The sequence below is a fragment of the Stigmatopora argus genome, chromosome 24 (genome assembly GCF_051989625.1).
Source record: "Stigmatopora argus isolate UIUO_Sarg chromosome 24, RoL_Sarg_1.0, whole genome shotgun sequence".
Lineage (NCBI taxonomy): Eukaryota > Metazoa > Chordata > Actinopteri > Syngnathiformes > Syngnathidae > Stigmatopora > Stigmatopora argus.
Window position 1 is genome coordinate 456,074 of NC_135410.1, and position 24,218 is coordinate 480,291.

Below are 24,218 nucleotides of genomic sequence, written 5' to 3' on the forward strand. Positions count from 1 at the left end.
CGTCCGCTGCTCTCTGCCCTCACTGGAAGATATTGCCAGCCCTCGTTACCTCAGCAGAGCCGGGAACATTGTTAGGGACCCGTACCACCCTGGTCACAACCTGTTCCAGCTGCTGCCCTCTGGCAGGCGCTACCGGTCTCACAAAGTACGGACAAAGAGGCTTAAGGACAGCTTCTTTCCCACAGCCATCAGGACTCTGAATTTGCAGTAGCACGACACACAATCCCGTCTGTGTAACAACTTCGGGGTGAGGAAACATGAAGGAGGTTGGGTGGTAATCTGCCTCCTGCTGGCTGACTGAAGGTAAGTAAGAAGACAGTGGGAGATAAGTGATCCATTTTATTCTTTGTTAGCATTGGTGAGGCGAATCTTTTCGCAGTCGCCGGGATTTGGTTGCGCTCGGGAGGTGATGCGATGTATCCATCATGGCAGAGTGCCAGCGATTCTGAAACTATCACTTGGTTGGGCTTTTGCCTGGGAAAGCGCACTTTGTGGAGAAGCACTACCAATTTCGTCATACGCAGCTGGGTATGATGACAATTAGGCTTTTGTCTAGTCAATGATGATGACAAGCCTATGTCTGATTTCTCTCCTGACATTTTCGTCCAGCTCTGCATCCTCTTCTCTTCCTCTTTAACTCCGCGGGGAGGTCCAGGTCCAGGTCCAGGGGAATCCAGGTGTTGCGTAGCGCTAACAGCTGATCCTTTGTGTAAAACAGCGGAGGCATGGCTGAGTGGGTCAAAATATAATGTCCAGAATTCGCAAAGATAAACTAAACTAATAGCTCAAAGACTGCCTCTCGGACAACTTGAGTCTTGGAGTAGAGTCTTGAAAGTAAAGTTTTAAAACATTAAAGTTTGGAATATAATATATAAAGCAAAGTAACAAGTAAAATCCTAAGAGACAATAAAACTTAAAAATAAAGGATAAAAAAGCTCTAAAAAAGCCCTAAAAACACAGAATACAAGTGAGGGTATAGGGAGCCACTGCAACTAGTAGCCGCTTTGAACGGCGCATATGATGACGCCTATGATGATTTTAAAACCTTTGCATAACCTTTTATCTAAAACGTGATTGCAATTGAATAAAAAACTACATAGATAACATACACATCCCTGTTTTGATCTATCTATTTATGTAAAATCTGGCACAACTCACCCCACTCTTCTCAACTGCACTCTCCTGGTTGTAGTTCAGAAAATAATCTTGAATACTATGAAGTGGAGGGTCATCTTCAAAGGCTCTTCGGATGGCAAAAAAAATAATCGGCCATGTAAAAGCCACAACAATGCAAACTTCCCTGTTAGATTATGCAGAGGATTGGTGCTGGACTTAGCAGCTGTGAATGCCTGGATCACATTAAAAATATCCTTTTACTTTTGTTAGAATTATTATGGAATATTCTATATGTGTTGTAAGCATTTTTTAATAAGTAGTAAGGCTATAAACAGTCATGGGAACATGGACATTTTTCCTCCATTTTCATCGTCTCCTCAAGGCCAAAGCTCGAGGACATAATGTTTCGGACACTTCTCCGGCAGGACCCAATGAGACTGTTATGACGAGACTCCAGCAGCAGATTTGAAAATACGGCTTTGCTTACATTATAATACTACTCTGTTTACCTTATAAAGAAATTATTATGCTTACTGGTGCAAATTCTAATGCCGTTGTTTTTGCTTATTGTGCAAATTCTTACGCAGGTGTTCCGATAAAAACAGATTGTTGTGACAGTGTTTTTATAACCTTCATGATGTTATTCGGTTAAGCTTATACAATTGTTCAAGACAGTTGTTTTTGCTTATGCAATTGTTTAAATCAGATTACCTTTGAATGTTTTGGTTATGTGCCTCTAAATGGACCGAAGAGTATGCCGCTCGTCAGAATGCATTGTGGACTGAGACGACGTCACAAGGCATCTCCTTCGAAGTTGTAAGCAGAATTTGTTGAAAGATGTTTTTCCTTTTTTAATTAAATATTACTAATAATGATTTAAATGGTTTGAATCATTATTCCAACAACTTTTCAGTGCGGTGATTTTTGTCTGATATTTACATTTTTTTTATATTAAACATTGAAGTGGGGAAACAAGAGTTTCAGAAGGGAGGGCAAATAGTTTACGTTTTCAAGGCACTGTGTTTTATTTGTGTTAAATAACTTGCTGTTGCTGTGAAGTTATACTGAAACATTTTTCTCGGCTCCAGGGATGAGCATGTAGTAAAATCTGTGTATCGTTAACATTCTGCTGTAATCTTGCTTCTGTCAAAACAGAGCTGGGCCGGTCCCTGGAATAAGTCATATCGAAGATGCTATGAGCAGGAACATGTGATCATCTGTCCATTTCTGATTCTTGTGTTAAAAAGTGCTGTTATTTAAAGTGGATATGAATAAGATTTTACCAGGTTTTCACAGTAATTTGCATTTTCCAAACCGCTTACCCTCAGAAGGGTCGTGAGGGGTGCTGGAGCCTATCCCAGCTAATTATGGGCACAAGGAGACAGACAACCATTCACGCACACACAGAAGATGCAAAGTCCACACAGTGAGGATCCACCCGGGATCGAACCCTGGACCCAATAACAGCGAGGCCGACGCACTACCTAGCTGGTTATGGTTGCTTGAATTTCTGCAAAAGTTGAATTTTCATTGCTATACAGCTCATCTCATCCCATTTTCTGAACCGCTTTATTCTCATTAGGGTCGCGGGGGGTGCTGGAGCCAATCCCAGATGACTCCGGGCCAGAGGCTTGGGACACCCTGAATCGGTGGCCAACCATGCATTCTCACACCCATACCTAGGGGCAATTTAGAGTGTCCAATCAGCCTACCATGCATGTCTTTGCAATGTGGGAGGAAACCGGAGTGCCCGGAGGAAACCCACGCAGGCCTGAGGAGAACATGCATACTCCACACAAATGGACATGACCTAGATTTGAACCCAACACCCTAGAGCTGTGAGGCCGACGTGCTAACCACTCGCTCCACCAGGCCGCCCTGTTATAAAGCTGATGAACCAATTTAAATATCTAAATTTGCTTTGATTTGCCGTAGAGTGGGTGTGTCATTAGCCCGGCGAACTAGCCTGACTTTTGGAATTGATCTTGTACATTTTAGTCTGGTCTTGCGTGGTTTGGCCTTTATTTCAAAATGAATGTAGGTTGGTCAGTTCAATCTCACAAGCACAAACTGAATCTGAAAAGAACCAGTCACAAGTGCGGATGTGATGTAACGAGTCGTGATGCTTGTTGTATATCATTTGTAATTCTAACTTGTGAGTTGTGCAAAAACTAGCAATGTTTTGTGTTTGTGTGCTATATTTTATAGCTACTGTTTAATGTCAATCAAAGACCAAAATCCCGGGAGTATTAGTGGTAGGATAAATTGATTCCTCTGCTAGAGTTTGACAGTTTTACCTGTATGTCATTCTCATCAAAAGACAAATCCAATCGCAAGGAATAGCACACAAGAAGACTTTCTCTCTTTAAACCAGGCTGTGAAAAACTGACAGTATTTGAAAGTCAACTGGGATCATGGTTTTGGCACCTTGGTCTTATACTATGTTAAAATAAGTAACAATGCATCCCATCTATTAAATGAAAAGCACTTGAGCTATTTGTTTTTGAAAATGAATGACTCAGTTAGGCTTTATGCCAATACATTACACTGAGGTCTAAATGTTCACGTGCCAAGAATGGGCTGGGTCTAAGGAAGCATCAACAGGATGCATTGGAAAGTCCTGTAATGGGTTGAGCATCCTACAAATACTTATTTTAGTCTTTAGATTTTCTCAGATAAGACTGAAGCCTTGAATTGTCTGATTTCAAATATTTTTAGTAATGTAATATCAAGTCTGAAAAGCCTTTAAAATACAATAAATGGTGTATGTCTTATTTATTTCCACACGTGCATTTTTGATACTGCTCTGTAGGGCAATGGGTATGTGGGGAGTATAGCATCTGATTTTGTGTGAAGGGTAGCCGATACCCTGTACTGCTCAACAGCCAATATCCAGGCACATATAGACAAGTAAACAGTCAGAATTATATTTACACCTAGGGACAATTTTGAGACTTCAGCTTACTTAAAAAATGTTTTGGATATAAAACACACTAACAAGACAAAAGCCATCCAAGAAAAATGAATAGTTTAAGCGCAAGGTGGATTAAAATGAATTATGACTTATTCTGAATAATAGCATAATGGTGTTTTATGTATGTTATAATAAGGTACAATGCAAAATGAGTAGCAGAAGCATTGCACTAACCATACACATATTTTGGACAGAATAAATACATCAACTGAAGAAGACAGCTTGTACTTTATGCATGACATTTTTTACTGGATCTAAGCAAGGCATGAGAGAGATAATGGTGAATACCACCTAACTCACTAACAGGGTTCCTGGAAGTAACACCCTCCCACACAAAAAATTTAAAATATTTTTTGCATGTCTGTATGAAATTACATGTAAAACATGCAGAAATACTGACTTTTTGACTCTCAACCCACTTTACTGAAGACCTGGACAACCTTACATAAGCTTTACAGAAAGCAAACAACAATTTTATTTAAATGTTTGGCTTCACACCATGTTTATCCGAGTCTTCACTGCAGCCACATTCACTTCCTGCTCGTTTGTGGTTAGCCTTAAATCGATCTTCTGTACATGGTGTTAGGGTGTTCTCTTGACAAAACTTTTGCAGGTAACTGTAAGTAACTAAAACACTCTTTGGAAGGAAAAAAAACAGTCTCGGGAACTTACTCTTTTGGATCCAATATGCTGGCCTCATTTGTTGACAGCCAATTTTTTATGTCACCTCTTCGACAAAACAGGGGTGCTTACCTTCATGGCCTTTCGAGCCCATTCACAACGGCCAGTGATTCCATTTGTGAGGCAACCCACTCCAGATACCTCTACCAGCAATGTAACATGTCTAAATTACTCTTTGAGGGACAAAACTCTCAGGGAGTGGTATTCTTTTGAAGTGAATGTAATGGGGGCCATTAGGTTTGTTTACATTGAACTTTGTTTTTTGTTTTTCCAGCCAAAGTATTTGATTCACGAACAAGGAAGACTTTCGATGGAAGTTATATGTAGTCTGGATAAGACTAATTTTAGCTTGCTAGTTGAATTCTAATTTTCTATCAAAATCAAGACTGTTCAAGAAGTCTCTGACACATTCTGACATTGAATATCTTGAAAATGGAATTGAATATACAAATTCAGGGTTATTTTTAATAGGGTATTCAAAGATGTTCAATGTGAGCACCATTGGTCCCTCTGCATACAACAAGGCAATAGTCTAATTCTTGTCAGATGTGTTACAGCATTAAATTGTTAATGGTTTCAACAGCTTTGTTGTTCTGGCAAAAATGGAGACCAGGCATTTCCACAAGAAGAAATCACAGGGTCTACTGGAGAACTGGGAGGCCAGAGTAAAAAAAAAGCTGTTATCTAGCCCAGATTGGCCAAATTCAACCTCTTGAAACTTTCCATTACATTTAACAAAAACAGGCACACAACATATCGTATGCCTTTTTAGCTACCTAATAGTTTTTGAGAAATTCATTTTCTCAAAATGTGCCCTCAACTTCTGGAACACTGCTGTCTGATCACCTTTCAATACAGATATGGGATTGTTGTTTTCTTGGAAGTGAACACACATGTTGACACACAGTCACACATCTACGTGTTATCAACGCAAGACAACACAAGGAGGACAAATACATCCGAGTGTTTTGCTTGGAGCCTGTGCAAAACACACAATCAAGCAACCATACATTTATGATGACTTTGCTGTTCTAATAACGTGTAATAATGAGTCTCAGGAAAATATTTTAGATGGTTTGATGGAAAATCCTGCTGCCATTTTCAACGTCTTTATGAAAAGAATTCACTCAGTACTGACTAATGTATGTTAGTCAACCCTGAGTCAAGTGGTTGCGTTTTCCCAACTGCTCTCCAAGTTACTAAGTGCAAGCCATGGCTGCACATGGCAACATACTAAGTCTCCGTGACCGGACGTTTGGTCGCTGGACTTTTGTTCGACGGACTTTTGGTCGCCGGACGTTTGGTCGCGGACGTTTGGTCGCCCGGACCCAAACAACCGGCGACCAAACGTCCGGCGAACAAAAGTCCGGCGACAAAACAAGGTAAAACAACACGGTCTATGCATCAATCAAAGCCAACAATGGCCCTGAGCAGTTTCACTGAGCGGACATGTGAGTGTATAAGAGTTTGTATGTACATGAGTTGTCCCCTTAGGAAGGGACGTCAGTCAGGGTCTTAACAAGTTCTCCAACAAAACACAATAAAAGTACAGGACATTTGGAGCTTTTCTTTAGCCTAATAACTAATAGGGCATTAAGTAGGACTAAATAATAATTCGCAGTTTGTATTTAGGGAATTTGAGCAACAATTTTAAATGGTAATTATCAATAACCTTCCGGGCGACCAAACGTCCGGCGACCAAATGTCCGGCGACCAAACGTCTGAGTACCCTAAGTCTCAATCATTTCGGAGCACCCAGTTAGTTGTTGGTAGTGTGAAAATTCTTCACAAAAAGACTGAGAGCAAGGAAATATGAAGCTGTGAAGGCAACACGGAAGAAAAGATGAGCTGTGGAGAGCAGGGGGTGGGGAGTTATGGGGAGTTTTGCTCTGTGTTGGGGGCAGGATTTGTTGAAATAGGGCGGGGAGTGGAGTGCAACACACAACTGGGCAAAAAGAAAAAAGAAAGGAACCCCTGCACAGTAGATGGTGAGGTAGAGGGGGAGTGGACTTGCAAATCACACCCTGGAGGGGGAAAGAGGAGGGCAGCGATTGCCATAGAGCACCAATGCTTGTTGTATCCTGTCTGAGACAGCGTGAGAGTTGATCTCCTCCAGTCACTCTCCTAGTTGCTCAGTCAAACAAACTATGAATCCGAATAAATAATAAGTAAAAAGAATATAAATAGGGAGAATTTCAAACTTTAAGGAGACCAATATCAGGTAGGTGGTGTTTCATTTACTGTCTGCATGTGTAGGAATGAAGATGTTAAATGTAGATTTCATCTCCTCTTGACGATGTTTACATATTGTGCTGTCAATGCTTAGGCAAGTCAGAAAAGACAAATATGGCTTTGCTTTTGTCACATCCTTTTTGGGGAGTCTTTTTTCATCTGAAGAATGAGTTTTATTATGGGATTCTGAGGGGGAATAAATGGGCATCCCAAGGCACTGGGTGTTGCTGTGGTTGCGTGAGTTAGTGGTCTAGGCTGTGGAAACCCCTCCAGGAAACAATTACAAGAAGATAGATAAGACCTTGATCTTTATTTGTTTTCTTGTTTTATGTTGCTTGGATTTGTGAATTTTCTCTTAGATGGTTTCATTTATTGTCTGCAAATTGCATTATAGAGCAAATAATACCAATTTAAGTTAGGAAGGTTTCACTGTTTTATTTGGGAACAGAATAAAATGAAGTAGTTACATTGAAAAGCCAGAGATGGGCATATGCGTGTGTATTGGCATGTGTTGGGGGTTGGAATCATTCAGCGTAGTTTCCTTTTTAAAATAGACTCATTATCCGAATTTAGTTCTAACTTGATATTGTTAGAGGTCTCGTAACATTGGGCTGATGTGTCTGTGTGTTTGCATGGGTGTGCATGTGTATTTTTGCTTGTTGCTTTAGTGGCATGTGGTGGTTAGTATTTCAACCATAACTACTATGACTTAGACTTGTTGACTAACAACAAGTTTCACTTTCTACAACAACCGTAATTTTGAGCCACTCCTGACACGATAATCCATATAATCAAATTTTCTTCTAGAAGGTATTTAACTTCCTGGAAATGCATTGAAAGTTTTTATTGGGTGAATGAGTGTCCTCTGACTGGAACCCCCACTGGAGAGATTGTAAAATACTTCTTAGAGATAAAGGGAAAAGAAAAAAACTATAATTTTCCCACTTTTTAAAACTCATCATTTGCCTTTTGGTCTATTATGTTTTCTGTCTCACATTCTGACTTTTCATTTTCAGCAGTGGGATTCATGTTCACCAATAAAAGACATTTTAAAGGCAACCTTCCATAATGTACAAATAATTAAAATTGCATGCATTACATGGTCAAAGATTATTTGCCCTTAGGCAAACTACACCCTGGCCTTGTCTCGTTATTAGTCAGTTGTGGGCACAGAGATACACAAAGCATCCACTGTCACTCTCTCACTGAGTGGGAACTGATCCCACGTTGCTTGTACTAAAGTCAGGAAAAAGTACTACTATGCCATCAGTGATGATATCGTTTGACCTATTAGCCAACTGAGTCAAATACTACACAAAAAGAGATGTTATCAAAAGAAACAGACTGGGGTGGCATTTTAATTGGAGTTGTTCACTTGAATGTGAACAAGCAATGAAGAATACTAGTATTGCACTGAATTCTAAAAGGTATCAATATTGAACGATCTTTGCTTATGTATATGGAGAATTTAGGCAAGGTTCACATGTAAGTTAAATGACAGCTACTGCTGTGGGCTTTAATAGCATGAATATAACATGGACCCACACATACACACTGGTGGGCCCACATGCTGAAGAGCGCAGTAGGACACCTCTCTCTTTCTGCAAACAATGGCTCGCTCTGAGCTGTAGTCATGTGACAGTTGTTCCCATTGTTCACTTCAGGCCAGGGGTGGTTTGACTAATGCACTCGTGTGTAGTATGTGTCCGTGTGTTCAAGTGCATGCATGCGTGTTTTGCGTGTTGACCAAAGCAGGAAGACACTTGTAGCTTGCCAGAGGAAACCCCTTATTCCCAAGTATTTTGATGTTCGTGTCCGTCTTCCCTATTGTGTGTTTGTGCTTTGAGAGCATTTTGCATCTTGAAGATGTACGCCGTATTAACTCAAAAACATTGTGTTGTAGATGTAATTCTTTTTTTTAAAGGTACATTGTCTTCTGGTGAATTACAACTATAATATATATTGTGGTGATCTATCCGCATATTATGAAAATACCAGAGTATTAATCATGACCCTCACTTTCTTTCCTCACCCTTGCTTGGATAAGATTAGAGAGTGGCATTGAGTATGAACTGTAATCGTGAGAAATGTTGGTTTATTTTTGTTTTATTGCAAGTAATCATCTAAAGCGAGCTGTCTGCTGTCTAGATGTTCAAATTGACATTTCCTCTTCCTGTTAATGTGGACTTGTTTCCTCGCCCAATACTTTGTGCACTGTTTATGATCTTCAACTCAAGACCTTAGTTCATGTAGCATATGCCCAATTTCATTATTTTTCAAGTGAGAGCAGCTATCTGTGCTACAAAACGTCTTTGAGTGTTTATAACCACAATTGGCTAGGAGACTAGTTGATATGACGTTCTCTCATCAACCTCCTTGAACTTTAATTCCAATGGCAACACATGCCAAAACCACTCGTGGTTATACACTACAGATACACATTTGTTGCTACAAACTGATTCGATGTGTTAAATCCACTCGGTAGTTCTTTGAGGAATGGCACAATAAGCAATCGATTACCGCAATTAATTGTTCTTTTTATTCGATACACGGGGTGTTTGTTGAGTAAGCCCTTCAGATAACATCTTTTTATCACATTTTAAATAGTTTAACATGATTTGAAATTGTAAATTCGTGATCTGATGCAGATGTAATCAGTTTAACAGTACACGCATCTGAATCTTAACTGTTTCACATCCTCAAAATGTCTTCACAGGAAATGAAATGCGAGTTTTGCTTCTTCAAGTCCAGATGTCACAATAAACTACAGCCATCGTTTCTTTAGCGGAACGCAGGAGAATATTTAGTGTAATTGTAGCAAGTCTTTGTTGTTTATTTATGCTACATGGAGCGACTCTTTGTTTAAAAATAAAATTATAGATGGGGAATATTGCTGCATTGCCAAAAGATGAAAAAAAATGTCTTTGTCAAACGAGAAAGCACTATATAAATAACTATTAACAAATGTTTGCACCATAACCTCCCACCTGCTTAAGATGTCTTGACATTTCTCCACAAAATAAGTCTCATTTCACGGAATGAGTAAACTAGAAAAGGATAATTAATGGATACTATCCAGGACTGCCATTCACCAGCCATGCCTGGCGGTAACAGCTATCGTTAAATTGAAATTTCCAAAAATAATCCAGGATCTACTCTACCTCTTGCTGATCAGTTAGATACCAAAATAATGAAAAAATTGCTAAATACATTATTCATTCATTCATTTTCTGAACCGCTTTAACCTCGTTAGGGTTGCGGGGGTGCTGGAGCCAATACCCAGGGGCAATTTAGATTTCCAATCAGCCCACCATGCATGTTTTTGGAATGTGGGAGGAAACCAGAACACCCAGAGGAAACCCACGCAGCCCCGGGGAGAACATGCAAACTCCACACAGGTGGAGCGACCTGGATTTGAACCCAGGTCCCCCCTTGTGAGGCAGACGCACTAACCAATCAGCTGCCGAGCTGTCACTGCATTATACAATATAATTTATATGTTTTAGATTTTCTGGGATGCCTGACATAGTACATGCATCTGATTCGAGTATTATCGAAACAGATATTGCAGTATTTGCATAAAAAGGGGTAGGGGGGGAGGGCTAAAGACATGTCAAGGCAGTAAGAAGAAGGGGTGACAGCACATGAAAGGGTGGTTTTAGAAAGGACATTTTAGCAAAAGGCAAAGCTAATTAATTTAAATCTGTTTATGCAAATATAGTGGCTACAGATGAGACCAAATGAAGAATGGAAATCAATTTGGAAATTAAAACCAATATTGACCTAAGACGTATGATCTTGAGGGGTGAATGTCTGTGCTTTCATTCAGTGATAGTGTGTCCTTTCTTCCCTAAAGAAAGGATGTGTGTGTCTAGCAGATGGTCAGGGCCACACAAATACACAGACACACACAGCTGACCATCCCTCAGGGTCTTATAATAGGTCCTCCTGTAGTCGTTGTGCCCCTCACAGAAATCCCTACTAACACAGCATGCTTCAGCTGGACCTGAATTGGATTTACAGTTTTTTTTGTTAGTCTTTAGACATTGCTTGTCATGCTGAAAAGGCTGTAGAGTAGTCAGCTGTGGCTGATACTAAACCTACGTTTGCATTTTAATTGGTATCATCATTTTAATAGAGGAGCTCAAACACCCCCTGCTACTCTGTTTCCTACTTATGTATACTGTAGGTCAAGAGACAATTTACACATATATTAAATAATTATTTAAAAAGCTTGTACTCCAGGTACAGCGCTTTATAGAACACATTTTTTTGTATTATGATGAGGCTTAAGATAACAGGGTTAATGACATTCCTCCAGCATGATAATAATTTTATACTGTGTCCTCCTGACTACCAGTAGTTGAAATTTGTAAACCGAAATATCTCCCACCCAGTGCATCCAATCGCATTAACTTTTTTGCACTTTATAGAGGACATTCAGAGCTTTCCAATGATACCAAATTTCTTTTGCAGTATTCCAATTACTTCACACAGATCGGGGAATTTCAAAATAAATGTGATTGGATTGGATTGGATAACTTTATTCATCCCGTATTTGGGAAATTTCATTGTGACAGTAGCAAGAAAAGGCATAGTTATAAGTTAGACAGTACAGTTGCAAAGGCTGCAGAACAACAAAGCAAAAGCACAAGGGACAACATTTTTTTTTCCTGGTAGTCAGGACGATAGTACTACATTTTGGATTGGTCTGTCAGTAGAACAAATATTTAGGCCTTCATTTCTTAATTATTTGCAGTGTCAGGTCAATAGGGAATTTTAAACACACTTTTTTTTTTAATAGAAGGGCAAAACTTTCAAGAGGTCGGCACAAATGATGATTAATATGTTTGAAAGTAACCGCCTATATTTAAAAATGTATCTTTTTTATGTGGACATTTTTTTAAAGGATTAAAGGTAATTACGACCGAAGAGAAACCATTCTGTCATGACAAATAAATTCCTTTCTTTTTATTTTTTTTATTTTTTAAAATTCAGCCTTACATTTTTTGCAGTCCAAGGGACAGGACCATGGCATGAGTTCAAACTAAGATTTTACATTAATTGCCCCCAAAAAATTGATATAATCCCTATTAGATATATCTTTTGATAGACAAAAAAGAAAACTAATCAAGCTTTAGCAGAGGAATTGTCATAGCCTCTTATATGTCATAGCATTTAGCTTTGATTGACATGTACAGTACATAACAGCAAGATGGATCTCATTTTTTTTCATAAGGGAGATGACATTCAACCTTGCCCTCAATACTATTTTTCTCCAAAATGTCCAATAAGGGCACTTTGTGACTTTTCAAAGCACTATCAACTTCTACTAAGAGCTAATTGAGAAATGCCAAGGAGTGAAAATTCACTGCATTCAGTGTCATTTTTCACAAAAAAATATTCTTAATTATTTAGAGACGTCTTTGCACCAAAATATTATGATTAAAAGAACAAAAATGTGTTTTTCTATGTAAGAGAAGGGAAAAAACAGTCTATAGTACAGTTATATTACATACTGAAAATATATCCATATGTAAGAAGATTAATTTAAAAAGAAGACTTTAAAAAGTAGCTTGCAAATCAAAACAGTGTTGGGTATGTTAAAACTCGCTGTCATCGGGTACCAGTGGCGGTCCGTGCATTTTATCGTAGCGCCTTCAATGGGTAAAATCCACTTCCTAGCAGCATTTAATGATTAAATACAAATACTGGAGCTTTTCAGACATTACAACCGGGCCGGGGGGGGGGGGTTATTTTCCCGGGGAAAGACAGCAATGGACGTCAATGGCGAAACGGCAAAAATTGCACTAAAATGGGGTAAAATCCACTTCCTAGCAGCATTTGGTGATTAAATACAAACACTGGAGCTTAAATACAAACACTGGAGCTTTTCAGATATCAGAACCGGGCCCACAATTGAAATATTATTTAGGAATATAGCCATATTTTACTCACCAAAAATCCTTTTTAACTGTACACAATATCCATCCTCCTTTCTTTCTTCCTTCTTTTATATCCCCATCGAAGCTAATGCTGACAGTCGAGCCTGTCCTGTCCTATTTCTGGCATAGTCCGTCTTGAAAATGGCTTTAAATCAACACAACAATATATTTGCTTGTGCAGCGCGCTACAGATACAGTTTTGTAGCTCTGGCTAATCACTAGCCAATCATAGTTGGTGAAAGCGGTGACGTATCCCTATGCTTGCGAGAAGCCAATGGCGTATCCCTACGCCTGCGACAAGGCATTGTGGTGTTGCCAACTCGAAATCTGATTGGTTAAAGCAACAGTCTTATTGACGCTTGTTTAATGCAGCAGAGCCTGCAGAACTGATTGTGAAGGCCTTGAGGCAGATTTCTGACCCTGGCAACAAATAATGGCTGAAATGTGATTGGTTAAATGCTTCAATATGAAAACACACATCTGGAAGCAGTGCAACCAGGAGGAAAAGCAATAAAAGGAAGCTAACAGACCATTTGGAATTATTTAATAAGTATTGATGGACAAAATATAACATATGATTCAGATACTTCTTAGGCCAGCAGAGAAGGCCATGAAGCCCCTGACGGCCCGCCACTGTCGGGTACATAGTATTGAAATTCTGTCCAGGTGTGCCTCTATTCTCAGAAAACCGATAGGTGGTCTATAGTGAACCTATTATGAAGGTGATAGGAAATCAGATTTCCCAAATCACATGTAAGCATGGGGAAAACAAGCTGACTCGTTTTGGATTTAAAACAAGAACCGAGGAGGCAGGTATTTAAACCACACTGCTACAATTAGCCAAATTTAAAACTTCCTTCCTTCCCTTTTTATAATTTGATCAATTTGTACAAATAGAAACAGAAAAGCTTCCTTCAACATTTGAATTGAAAAGTTATTATGGTTAAATGATGCTCTTCCATTGACCTTGGACACAATGGCTGCTCTAAATCAAGCGTAACTAAGACTGACATTGCTGTATGTCTGGAAACATCATGTTTTGCCTTGAGCAGATAATAGCACAGTCTACTCATCATCATGCAGCAGGGGAATTTATCAGGATGCTCAGTTTTCCATCAGTGACAAACATCTTGTTCTGTACAGTTTGTTGCCTGCACTAGACGTAATAAGACGGAATCTAGTGACACAAATCTAGTAATGGCACTGTACAAGTTTGACAGTTGTGCTAAATTAAATGTTAAAACAATGTAGAATTTATTGCCATTGTTCGTGGGAACGGTAAGTGTATATATTTTGAGAATGGGATCACTGCGATGTAATATTGGAATTTGGCTCCCTCGTTGTTTGTTCAAGATCTTCTTTGCAATTCCCATCCAGTGTGGATTATTTTTAGGAATCCTAATTCAAAACGGGGGTCAAAGTGGATTGAGTTGTTAGCATGTCCGCCTCACAATTCTGAGATTAAGCATTCAATTATTCTGTTTTTTTTTTTAAATTTATGCGCCCTGGAATTAGCTGCTACCCAGTTTAGGGTCTTCCTCCAGCACCCCTATGACCTTAGTGAGGATAAGTAGTACAGCAGAGGAATAAATGAATGAATGTCCAATTCAAAATTTAGAATTAATGAATTTATGCTCTCCAATCTTAAACTGATCATGACTGCCATTTTCATGTTGTCTGTAGTCGTACATCCTCAGCATTATGCCCAAGTACACTATACGTTGAGATTAACATTCAATAAACACTTGAATCCCTTTAGCTTCCTTTCAAAATGGAGTTATGGAAACAACATTCGAAACAAATGATATCATGTTATGATAAGAATGATCGCCCTGCAGGGAATGTCTGCTTTATGTCCAAGACAATGTGAAAGGGTGTGTGAGCATATGGATAGCTGCCCCAACACCTGTTGTAATCATTCTTTTTGTGTCTGCATAACTTTGCTTCTCCATGAATTTTGTGCAGGGTGTGCCTGTGTATATGTGTACATATTTCAGATCAGATTTTAAAAAATCATGGATCAATTCAAAAAAATGTAGTACGTATTGTGTTACTTTGTTGTGACCTAGGTTTTTGAAAATTGTATGTTCATACATAGGCATAGGTTCATATTTTCGTTTAGTTTCTCCTGCTTTTAATTACAGCATCTCTCATCTCATTTTCTGAACCGCTTTATCCTCAAAAGGGTCACGGGGGGTGCTGGAGCCTGTCCCAGCTGACTTCGCGCCAGAAGTGGCCTGAATTGGTGGCCAGCCAATCGCAAACCACAAGGAGACAAACAACCATTCACGCTCACAAGCATACCTAGGGGCCATTTAGAGTGTCCAATCAGCCTACCATGCATATCTTTGGAATGTGGGAGGAAACCGGAGTACCCGGGGAAAACCCACACATGCCCGGGGAGAACATGCAAACTTCACACAGGTGGACCGACCTGGATTTGAACCCAGGTCTACCACTGTGAGGCCGACACGCTAACCCAGGGGTCGGGAACCTTTTTGAGAGAGAGCGACGTAAAGAATTCATATTTTGAAATGTTATTCCTTGAGAGCCATATTTGGAATTTAAAAGTCAAAATATATGGAGTTTTAAAGTACAAAAGGTCTCTGAATTCTTTTGAAAACATTGTTCCACTGTTGCTAATCAATCAGGATCAATAAGAGTATGCATGCAGAAGATTCTAATGCAGGCCTGCAAGCCAAATGTGGCTCATTTGTTGGGTGCATATGGCTCACCGTTAACCTGCAAGCTAAAATGTACCTCTACCGCCGCTATAATCTTTTTTTCTTCTTCTTTTAGACTCCCTTGTGAACGCACACTCTCGTTGATCCTCCCCCCTAGCAACAGTGTAATTATGTAGTTTAAATAATTATGAGACTTTTTGTACTTTGAGTGTTGACAGGACCCCAAAAAACCCACACAATAAAAAATATTATAGTTAAAGTGGCGCTAAAGGTTCCGTCAACACCACAGGGCTAACGTGACGCTCCTATTGGTGCATTCGGGACTCAGCGGTTTCCATATTTTTGCTCACATGTTAAGGGAGAGCCATACGCACCCATAAAAATAGCCACATGTGGCTCCCGAGTCATCCGCCGGGCCACCGCAATAGTGCGTATTATCAATAATACAAATAAAGTCCACCTCTTATATTTCTTTAAACATAATTGATAGTTTGATTCCATGTCAGTATGATTGCTTTGTTGTTTCATAGAGTGGAGAATGATGGCAGAAGGGCGTTTTGCCAGCTTGCCCAGGACACTCCATGCACATCACACACTGGGTGGCACTTCCCATGTCCATGTGCCTGCTCTTGGTGCTCCCAGTGGGAGAAGCTGTCCCTCAAGGAAACTGCAAACCTCCATTGCCTCCTCCATGGACCTTCTCAGCACTCGACCAAGGTGGGCCAATATTATTGAAACTGTGTCATTGATCCAAACATATTACAATTTTTGGTTCTTTTAAAACCACAAACTAGTACTTTTGGTAATATTTTTACCTTTTTCTATGTTAAAGAACAACATACAGTAGTTGCTCTTTGCATTTACATTACTGAAATTTAAAAAAATAATAATTAAAAGGTCAACCTGGTATTTTCTGACCTTGTGTTTGAGGTGGACATTTTTTTTAGATTAGATAGATTTGTTTCTTTGTAAATTTGGCTTTAATTTTGGGAAGATTCTTTCGTGCACTATCAGAAGATGAAATTATCTAATTATCTATCGTATCATAAATAATGGAGGTGCAATCTATTTACATTCAATTTGTCATTAAAATTTTTATTTAGATGGAACGGGAACCAAGTGATTAGCACAGCCGCTACACAACACACAATGTACCCCAAATACTGTAGCGTGATCAAGCAATTTAGCAGCTACTTATTTTCTTATTAAACCAGCTCCATAAGATTGGTAACCATTTGCAAATAAACAGAAATATAAATTAACATATGGCTGCATTATTTTGTTTTATATGATTTCCCCCCATATCTTAGTCTCATTCCAGGTTGCAATAGCACAGAGTTTTCAGCAGCTTCGTACAAGAACATATCTATTCATGGAACTCTGCCCCGGCACAAGAAGGGAGGCTTCACCAAGACCTGGGACCCCAGAACCAATCACTCTCAGACAGTATCTAATGGGGGCTCTACATTGGTAGCTGCACAAGTCCACCAGGCCATGAAATCGCCACTGGTACAACATATAAACGACGGTGTCCATAATTATGGGTAAGCAAAAATGATTACGTACCTTGTGCACAGCATGTTAATTACATTTCACTTTGTATAGAAGAGCAAACTCAGTAATGTTAGGACATTTCCCATGGATTGCATACACCAGAAGGTGTTGAAACAAACCATTTTGCTGTGTGAAACAATTAGTCCAGGGGTAGGGAACCTGTGGCTCAGGGCTCTTTCCATGGGTGCATATGGCTCTCCACTAACCTGTGAAGTGAAATATGGAAATCACTGGTGAGATAGCTGAGTCCCAAACGCACCAATAGCAGTGTCACATCGACCCTGTGGCGTTGACTGAACCTTTAGCACCACTTAATTCATAATTTAGTTTTTCATTAATCTTCAGCATGCATAATCTCATTGATACTGATTGATTAGCAACAGCAAAACAATACTGTCAAAAGAATTCAGACTTTTTGTACTTTATAAGTGGTCAAATGACCAAAAAAATCACACTTTCATATATTTTTACTTTTCAATTCTGAGAATGGCTCTCCAGAAATAACATTAGAAAATATGAGTTGTTTATGGCTCTCTCTGTCAAAAAGGTTGAATTAGTCGAATGGTGGATTTAAAGATTCACCAATTTTAGTGTTAAAATTAAACGGACCCAGTGCCAGTTTAACCCCACAACCCTGGAAAAAAAAAGGTAACAACTAGAATTTAACGCTTGGAGACTTTCTGGGTTAGCACTTTTGCCGCACAGTTTATTTATGTTTATTTATTTTTTTAGTTCAAATGCAAGCTCAACTCAGAGTATTCTTTTGGTACTTCCATTTCCTACCACATTCTAAAACCATCCACGTTAGTCGTGTTAATATAAGACTGTGTGAATCCTATTGACAACTGACCAATTGCTAGAAGTCAGCTGGGAAAAATTCCCACACACTCGCAATGATAGTGAGAATAGGACAGCAAGTGGTGGATGGAACTTGTAAAAACTGATAATATGCACTCACAAGCCACAACATTAAGCACACCTGCATAAACAAAAACTATTCTGTTGGGAGAGAACAGGGTTATAAACCCCTGACCTCCATCAAGTAGGTGTTGGATAAAGATAAATAGGAAATGAGTGAAAATCTCAATGTCTTTTTCACTCGTATTACAGTACAGTTCGTAGTAGCTTGTAAGGGACATGTAACATCAAACTCTTGATGTTTACTGAACGTAAAACAAACCATATACACAGATATGTTGAGCAAAATCACAAAGTTAAGCAATTATAAAAAAAATGTTTTAGCAGTCACTGATTGTGAAACTCGAGGGTTCAATCCCCACTGAGTTCAGACCTTCCTCTGTGGAGTTTGCATGTTCTCTTCGGGTCTGCGTGGGTTTTCATTGGGTACTCCGGTTTCCTCAAACATAAGAAAACATGCATGGAAGGCGAGGGGGAACACTTTAAATTGCCCCTAGGTGAGCAAGAATGCTTTTCCATCTCCATGTGCTCTGCTATTAACGGAATCGGTGGCCAGCCAATCGCAGGGCACACGGAGACGGACAAACATTCATGCCCACACTCATACCTAGGGGGAAATTTAGAGTGTTCAACCAACCTACCCTGCAAGTTTTTGGGATGTGGGAGGAAACAAGATTACCTGGAGAAAACCCATGCAAGCCCTGGGAGAACATGCAAACTCCACACAGTGAGGTCTGACCTGGGATTCAACCCTCGACCCCAGACAGAAATGTGAGGCTGATGCCCTAACCCCCGCCCACCGGGTCGCCGTCCTTTACTTCATCTCATCTCTCTCATCTCATTTTCTGAACCGCTTTATCCTCATTAGGGTCATGGGGGGTTCTGGAGCATATCACAGCTGACTCTGGGCCAATTCATACGAATTCATATTATATTAAAGTGGAAGTAGTTTAGTATTTTTAGGGTGTAGTAGTAGCTCTACATAAATGTTTAACTTTAACCTCCTAGGACCCAAACTCTTGCAAGGCATGCATTTTTATTTTCTCTTTGATATTTTGGCTAATTGGGACCTGATGAGTGTAAAAACAAAGCATTACCTTTTTACATGATGTAGTTTGTGAGAAAAATTATGTCCACATCATAAGTGCTATTGGTGCGTTTGGGACTCAGCTATCTCACCAAATCACACGCTTGTAGTCCAAAATTAAACATTGTAGTCTTTGACAACCAAAAATGTGACATCCACACATGTGGACGCCAGGTCATAGGAGGTTAAGTTAACTTTATCTTTTTTAAGAGGGGTCTCGGAAAGGGCGCTCTTGAGACTAGGATGGCTATTGCCCAGAGAAAGCAGTTTCATCTCAGAGTGGGCAATGAAATGTCTGCAAAGAGAAGCCTTAGGGATGTTGCGCTTTCGTAGTTCGACTTCAGAGAGAATGCCCACAAAAAAAATCGCTTCTCATCCTTCATCATGTCTCCCTATCTCCCAGAGGTTAGTGTAGAATTACAGATGACAGTTTTTGATCCAGTTATGAGCGCATGTTTGTGTTCATAGCCCCCAGCATCTGGGTTACCTTTGTGGGTCAGGGTGTGGCATGACAGATCACAGAATACTGTGAAGTCTTTGTCTGCACACTCCATCTTTCTACCAATGCTCACGGGCACATTTTATATACTGCTGACAGACAGGTGGACAAGTAGACCAGGCCGCATTGAAACAGTGCAGGTGGCTACACAGTGAACATATTCGTGTTTTTCAAAGACGTATTTTAATTTGTCAGATTTCTCAGGAACAGAGATTGACATTGCAGTTGTAGACGTTTGGCATGTGGTAAATGAACTTGAACTTGTATAAATGAATAATAAATAATGAACTTTAACTTGTATAAACTTGTATAATCCACCTTCATGGCACTCAATGCGCTTTTGCAAAATATTATCATTCTCCATCTTCAGGAGCAATGCAGGGTTCTGTATCTTTTTTTGGTTTTTTTGTCATTTCATTTTCTGAACCGCTTCATCCTCATAAGGGTCGTGGGGGGTGCTGGAACCTATCCCATCTGAATCCGGGCCAGAGGTGGGGGACACCCTGAATTGGTGGCCAACCAATCGCAGGGCACAAAGAGATGGACAACCATGCACACTCACACCCATACCTAGGGGCAATTTAGAGTGTCCAATCAGCCTACCATACATGTTTTTGCAATGTGGGACAAAACCGGAATACCCAGAGGAAAACCACACAGGCCTGGGGAGAACATGCAAACTCCACACAGGTGGACGTGACTTGGATTTGAACCCAGGACCCCAGAGGTGTGAGGCCGACACGCTAACCACTCACGCCACCGGGCTGCCGGGTTCAGTATCTTGCTCAAGGATACTTAGATTCGACAAGGTCACCAGGGCAGGAAATCGAATCTGCTACCTTTGGGTTTGCTGGGCGTATTGATTCCCATCCAAGAGTTGTAGAGTTTTATCTGAGCTCAGGCCTTGTGGAATGGACTTCTCCATTAGTGGTCTGGTTAATTCCCACATAACTTCAAAATGTACTAAAATACTGAGAAAAAAAACATTTAATCTGAGATTAACAATTAAAAAATTGACTAACTTGGTTGAACTCATAGAGTTAAGCTAATATACTTGCAAAAAGCCATGAGTAATTTTATTGTGTGAATGGCAGGTGGACGTAAAATGATTGTGCCTTCTGCCATCTAGTGGAAGAGCATTTAGTTGTTTTACCATACATTGAAGGGTTATATGTCATGTATTTTTTAGACCATAGCTCTACTGCACAGTGTGGTGCCCGGGGGTACAAGATAGACCTCAAGTAGCCTAAGTCATATTGAATCGGTGACCAACCGATCGCAGGGCATGAGGAGGGGGACAACCATGCACACTCACACCCATACCTAGGGGCAGTTTAGAGTGTCCAATCGGCCTACGCAGGCTCGGGGGGGAAACATGTAAACAGGTGGACTGACCTGGATTTGAACCCAGGACCCCAGACCTGTGAGGCTGATGCACTAATAATTCATCCACCGGGCCATCCCCTTTTGTGTTTCATACCATTAAATATTATGGTCACATCTATATGTATAACATTTAGAAGCCTATATAAAAGAAAATGAACTTGTGGTCAGCTCAAACAAATGCTCAGAACTCCTGTTTGTTTCTCTTTGTGTCTAATGATATGTTGATTTGAAACTAATACAAAATCTGCCTAGAGAAAAAAAATGTTAAGGGAGTGTATCAATGGTATGCTAGTCCGTCCTGACTCACACTGTCACTTGACCTTAGGCACCCGACCTTATGTTGCTCTAGCTCCTACTGGCCAGTTTGTCTTTCTGTTGACCCATCAGCAGACCACCAAGTGAGAAGATAAGAACAGAGGGAGTAGTCCAGAAAAGCAACCTTTTCCAAAAATCAACATAATGCTGCTTTTAAATTGTCCATTAGGTCTTATTCTAGTTTGGGTTTTGAATTTGACCCGGCATTAAGGTCCTTTTCAATTCCAGGGATGTGGGATAACAGAATCGCAGCTTTTCACTTTTATCATGGCCTGGTGGGTGAGTGGTTAGCGTGTCGGACTCACAGTGGCGGACCTGGGTTCAAATTCAGGTCGGTCCACCTGTGTGGAGTTTGCATGCTCTCCCTGGGCCTGTGTGGGTTTTCTCTGGTGACTCTGGTTTCCCCCCCACATTCCAAAGACATGCATGGAAGGCTGATTGGACACTCTAAATTGCCTCTTGGTATGACTGTGAGCGTGAATGGTTGTTTGTCTCCTTGTGCCCTGCGATTTGTTGGCCATTAATTTGGGGTGTCCCCTGCCTCTTGCCTGAAGTCAGCTGGCATAGGCTCCAGCACCCTCCGCGACCCTAGTGAGGATAAAGCGTTTCAGAAAATGAGATGAGATGAGCTCAGTGCTAGAAAGAATATTTGGTACTGACATCTGTTGGCTAAAAACTAACACTGCATCGAGTCATTTTGAAACAGTTCCAATTACACCACACATACACGGCGTACTCCCATGCTAGATTCGCCCACATGTGGTGATGCTAACTGTCATGCGGTAAGCAAAAAAACAACAGAAGACAGAAAAAGATTGTGGTGGGAGCAGCCTCCTCTTTCCACTTTTGACTTCTTTCTGCGTTCTTCCTTTCTTTGTGGAGCAGGTCAGTTTCGTGGTCACGGTAGCAAAAAGTGTGCGATGCTGTTTCAGCAAAACAAGCAGAATAAAAAATTCAAAGTTAGCTGTGGTTAGTATATGTAGGCAGGAAGGCCAGTGCTCAACCTCCACATTCCAACCACATTTTGTCTCCTTTCCTTTTCTGCTCTTGTTAAACCTTCTCACGTTTGACTGGATTTGCAACATATTCAAGACACCTAACACAGGCCCACCGTCAGTCAATAGATTTCAGGGGGAATGCATGGGTGGCACAATCATTACTACCCTATTCCTAAATTTGAAGGATAGTATATCTTTGTTGGCAGGTTGGGTGGCAATAAGTCGCAAACAATACAGTGAAGGCACAACAACATTGCCGATAGAGTAATACCTTGAAATACGAGCTTAATATATTCCGGGACCGAGCTCGTATGACAATTTGCTCGTATCTCAAATCAATTTTTCTCACAGGAATTAACTAAATACAAATTTATCCGTTTCCACCCTCCAAGAAAAACACCAAAAACAGGATTTTACAATGAAGAAGCATATTTTTATTTGTTCTAATTCACTACCTACTCAAAAAAGTGACAAATACCTATCTAGACATTATGATCTTCAATACTAAAATGTGACATTATTCAGTACAGACAGACTGTAGCGTCTTAACGCGGACGACAGAGAGAGAGAGACTTGACTGCAATGCGCTCGTAACATAGTTTAAATTTAACTGAAATGAACTTATATTACTATACACACACATTTAAAAATATGTTTTAATCTTACGTTACACTAAATTTAAACCTTGTGCAATAACCGAGGAAAATATGTTATTACTGCGGCTTTCGAGGAGGAACTTCCTGATTCTCCATATATATATATATATATGTATATATATATATATATATATATATATATATATATATATATATATATATATATATATATATATATATATATATTCATTCATTCAATTAAAACTAAAAAGCAAGATCATTTCTATGCCTTTGCCATTCTATATGTTATCCAAAATTAAATTTCCTACTGTCACACAATCAAAATGGATCTACAGTATGTGACAATGATTATACGCAATGGCAGCAAAATTATAAGCCCAAGCCAACTAAACATGCTTGCACGCAAATGTTGCATGTACTATGTGAAAATAACTTTTAGACGCCACTCCTTAGCTCAGCCCACTTGTGGTGGCGTTATGGAACAGTGATTGTGAGAAAACTTAGAGTGCATATAATTATGTTTTTTATGCACTGGTCACAAATCTATATGTACATAGAGTTCACTATCTTTTGGGAATTCATTCAGGAAAGCTGTGAAGATAGTTCTTTAAAAATGAATTAAGTAGATTTTTTTTTCATGCAAAATTTGTTAACTTTTTGCGATCTTTTGCCACAAAAGTATTAGAAGCTAGAAGAGGGACTATGAATAAAGATCAGAAATTGTCGTGAATGCAGCCTTCTGTTCTATTATGTAATGAAATCCCATTCAATATTTGGGCCATATTAAAGCTGAGAGGGCTTACGGCTGAACGTGTTTGGTTTGTTAAGTACTGCCCTATGCTCAAATTCCCATGGGAACACTAATATAAGCTTAAGGGACTTCAACCAACAACCTTGCTCAAGTAGTAAAGGATTTGAGCTAATTACCTTTTTTTTAGTGAGCTATAAGCTTCCTGGAGAAGGTCAGGATCTCAAGTTGTTCAGAGCAGAATGTGGAACAACTTCAACCACTTCAAAGTATTAATTTGACTACTGCTACTGAAAATAAATAAATAAACAAGGACGCATCTGTGTATTGTGTGCCGAAACGTCTGTGTGAAATTGGCAGTGGACTCACAGGGTTTGGGGCGTGGGGCTGTGATGTGTATTATGATGGGGACAAGAGGGAGGGAGGGAATTTGGGAGAGAGAAAGTGAGTGAGGCAGGGAAAGA

General features: G+C 39.8%; 1 protein-coding gene across 1 annotated transcript in view; it reads left to right on the forward strand.

Moving 5' to 3' along the window:
- The first annotated feature begins 6,796 nt into the window (after nucleotides 1–6,796).
- The window catches only part of bcar3 (BCAR3 adaptor protein, NSP family member), a 57,853-nt gene continuing 40,431 nt past the window's right edge, over nucleotides 6,797–24,218 (forward strand). The window contains exons 1-3 of the mRNA XM_077594727.1: nucleotides 6,797–6,992; nucleotides 16,163–16,349; nucleotides 16,943–17,176. Of these exons, the coding sequence (XP_077450853.1) occupies nucleotides 16,171–16,349; nucleotides 16,943–17,176 (413 nt within the window). The 5' untranslated portion in view covers nucleotides 6,797–6,992; nucleotides 16,163–16,170. The remainder of the gene's footprint in view (nucleotides 6,993–16,162; nucleotides 16,350–16,942; nucleotides 17,177–24,218) is intronic.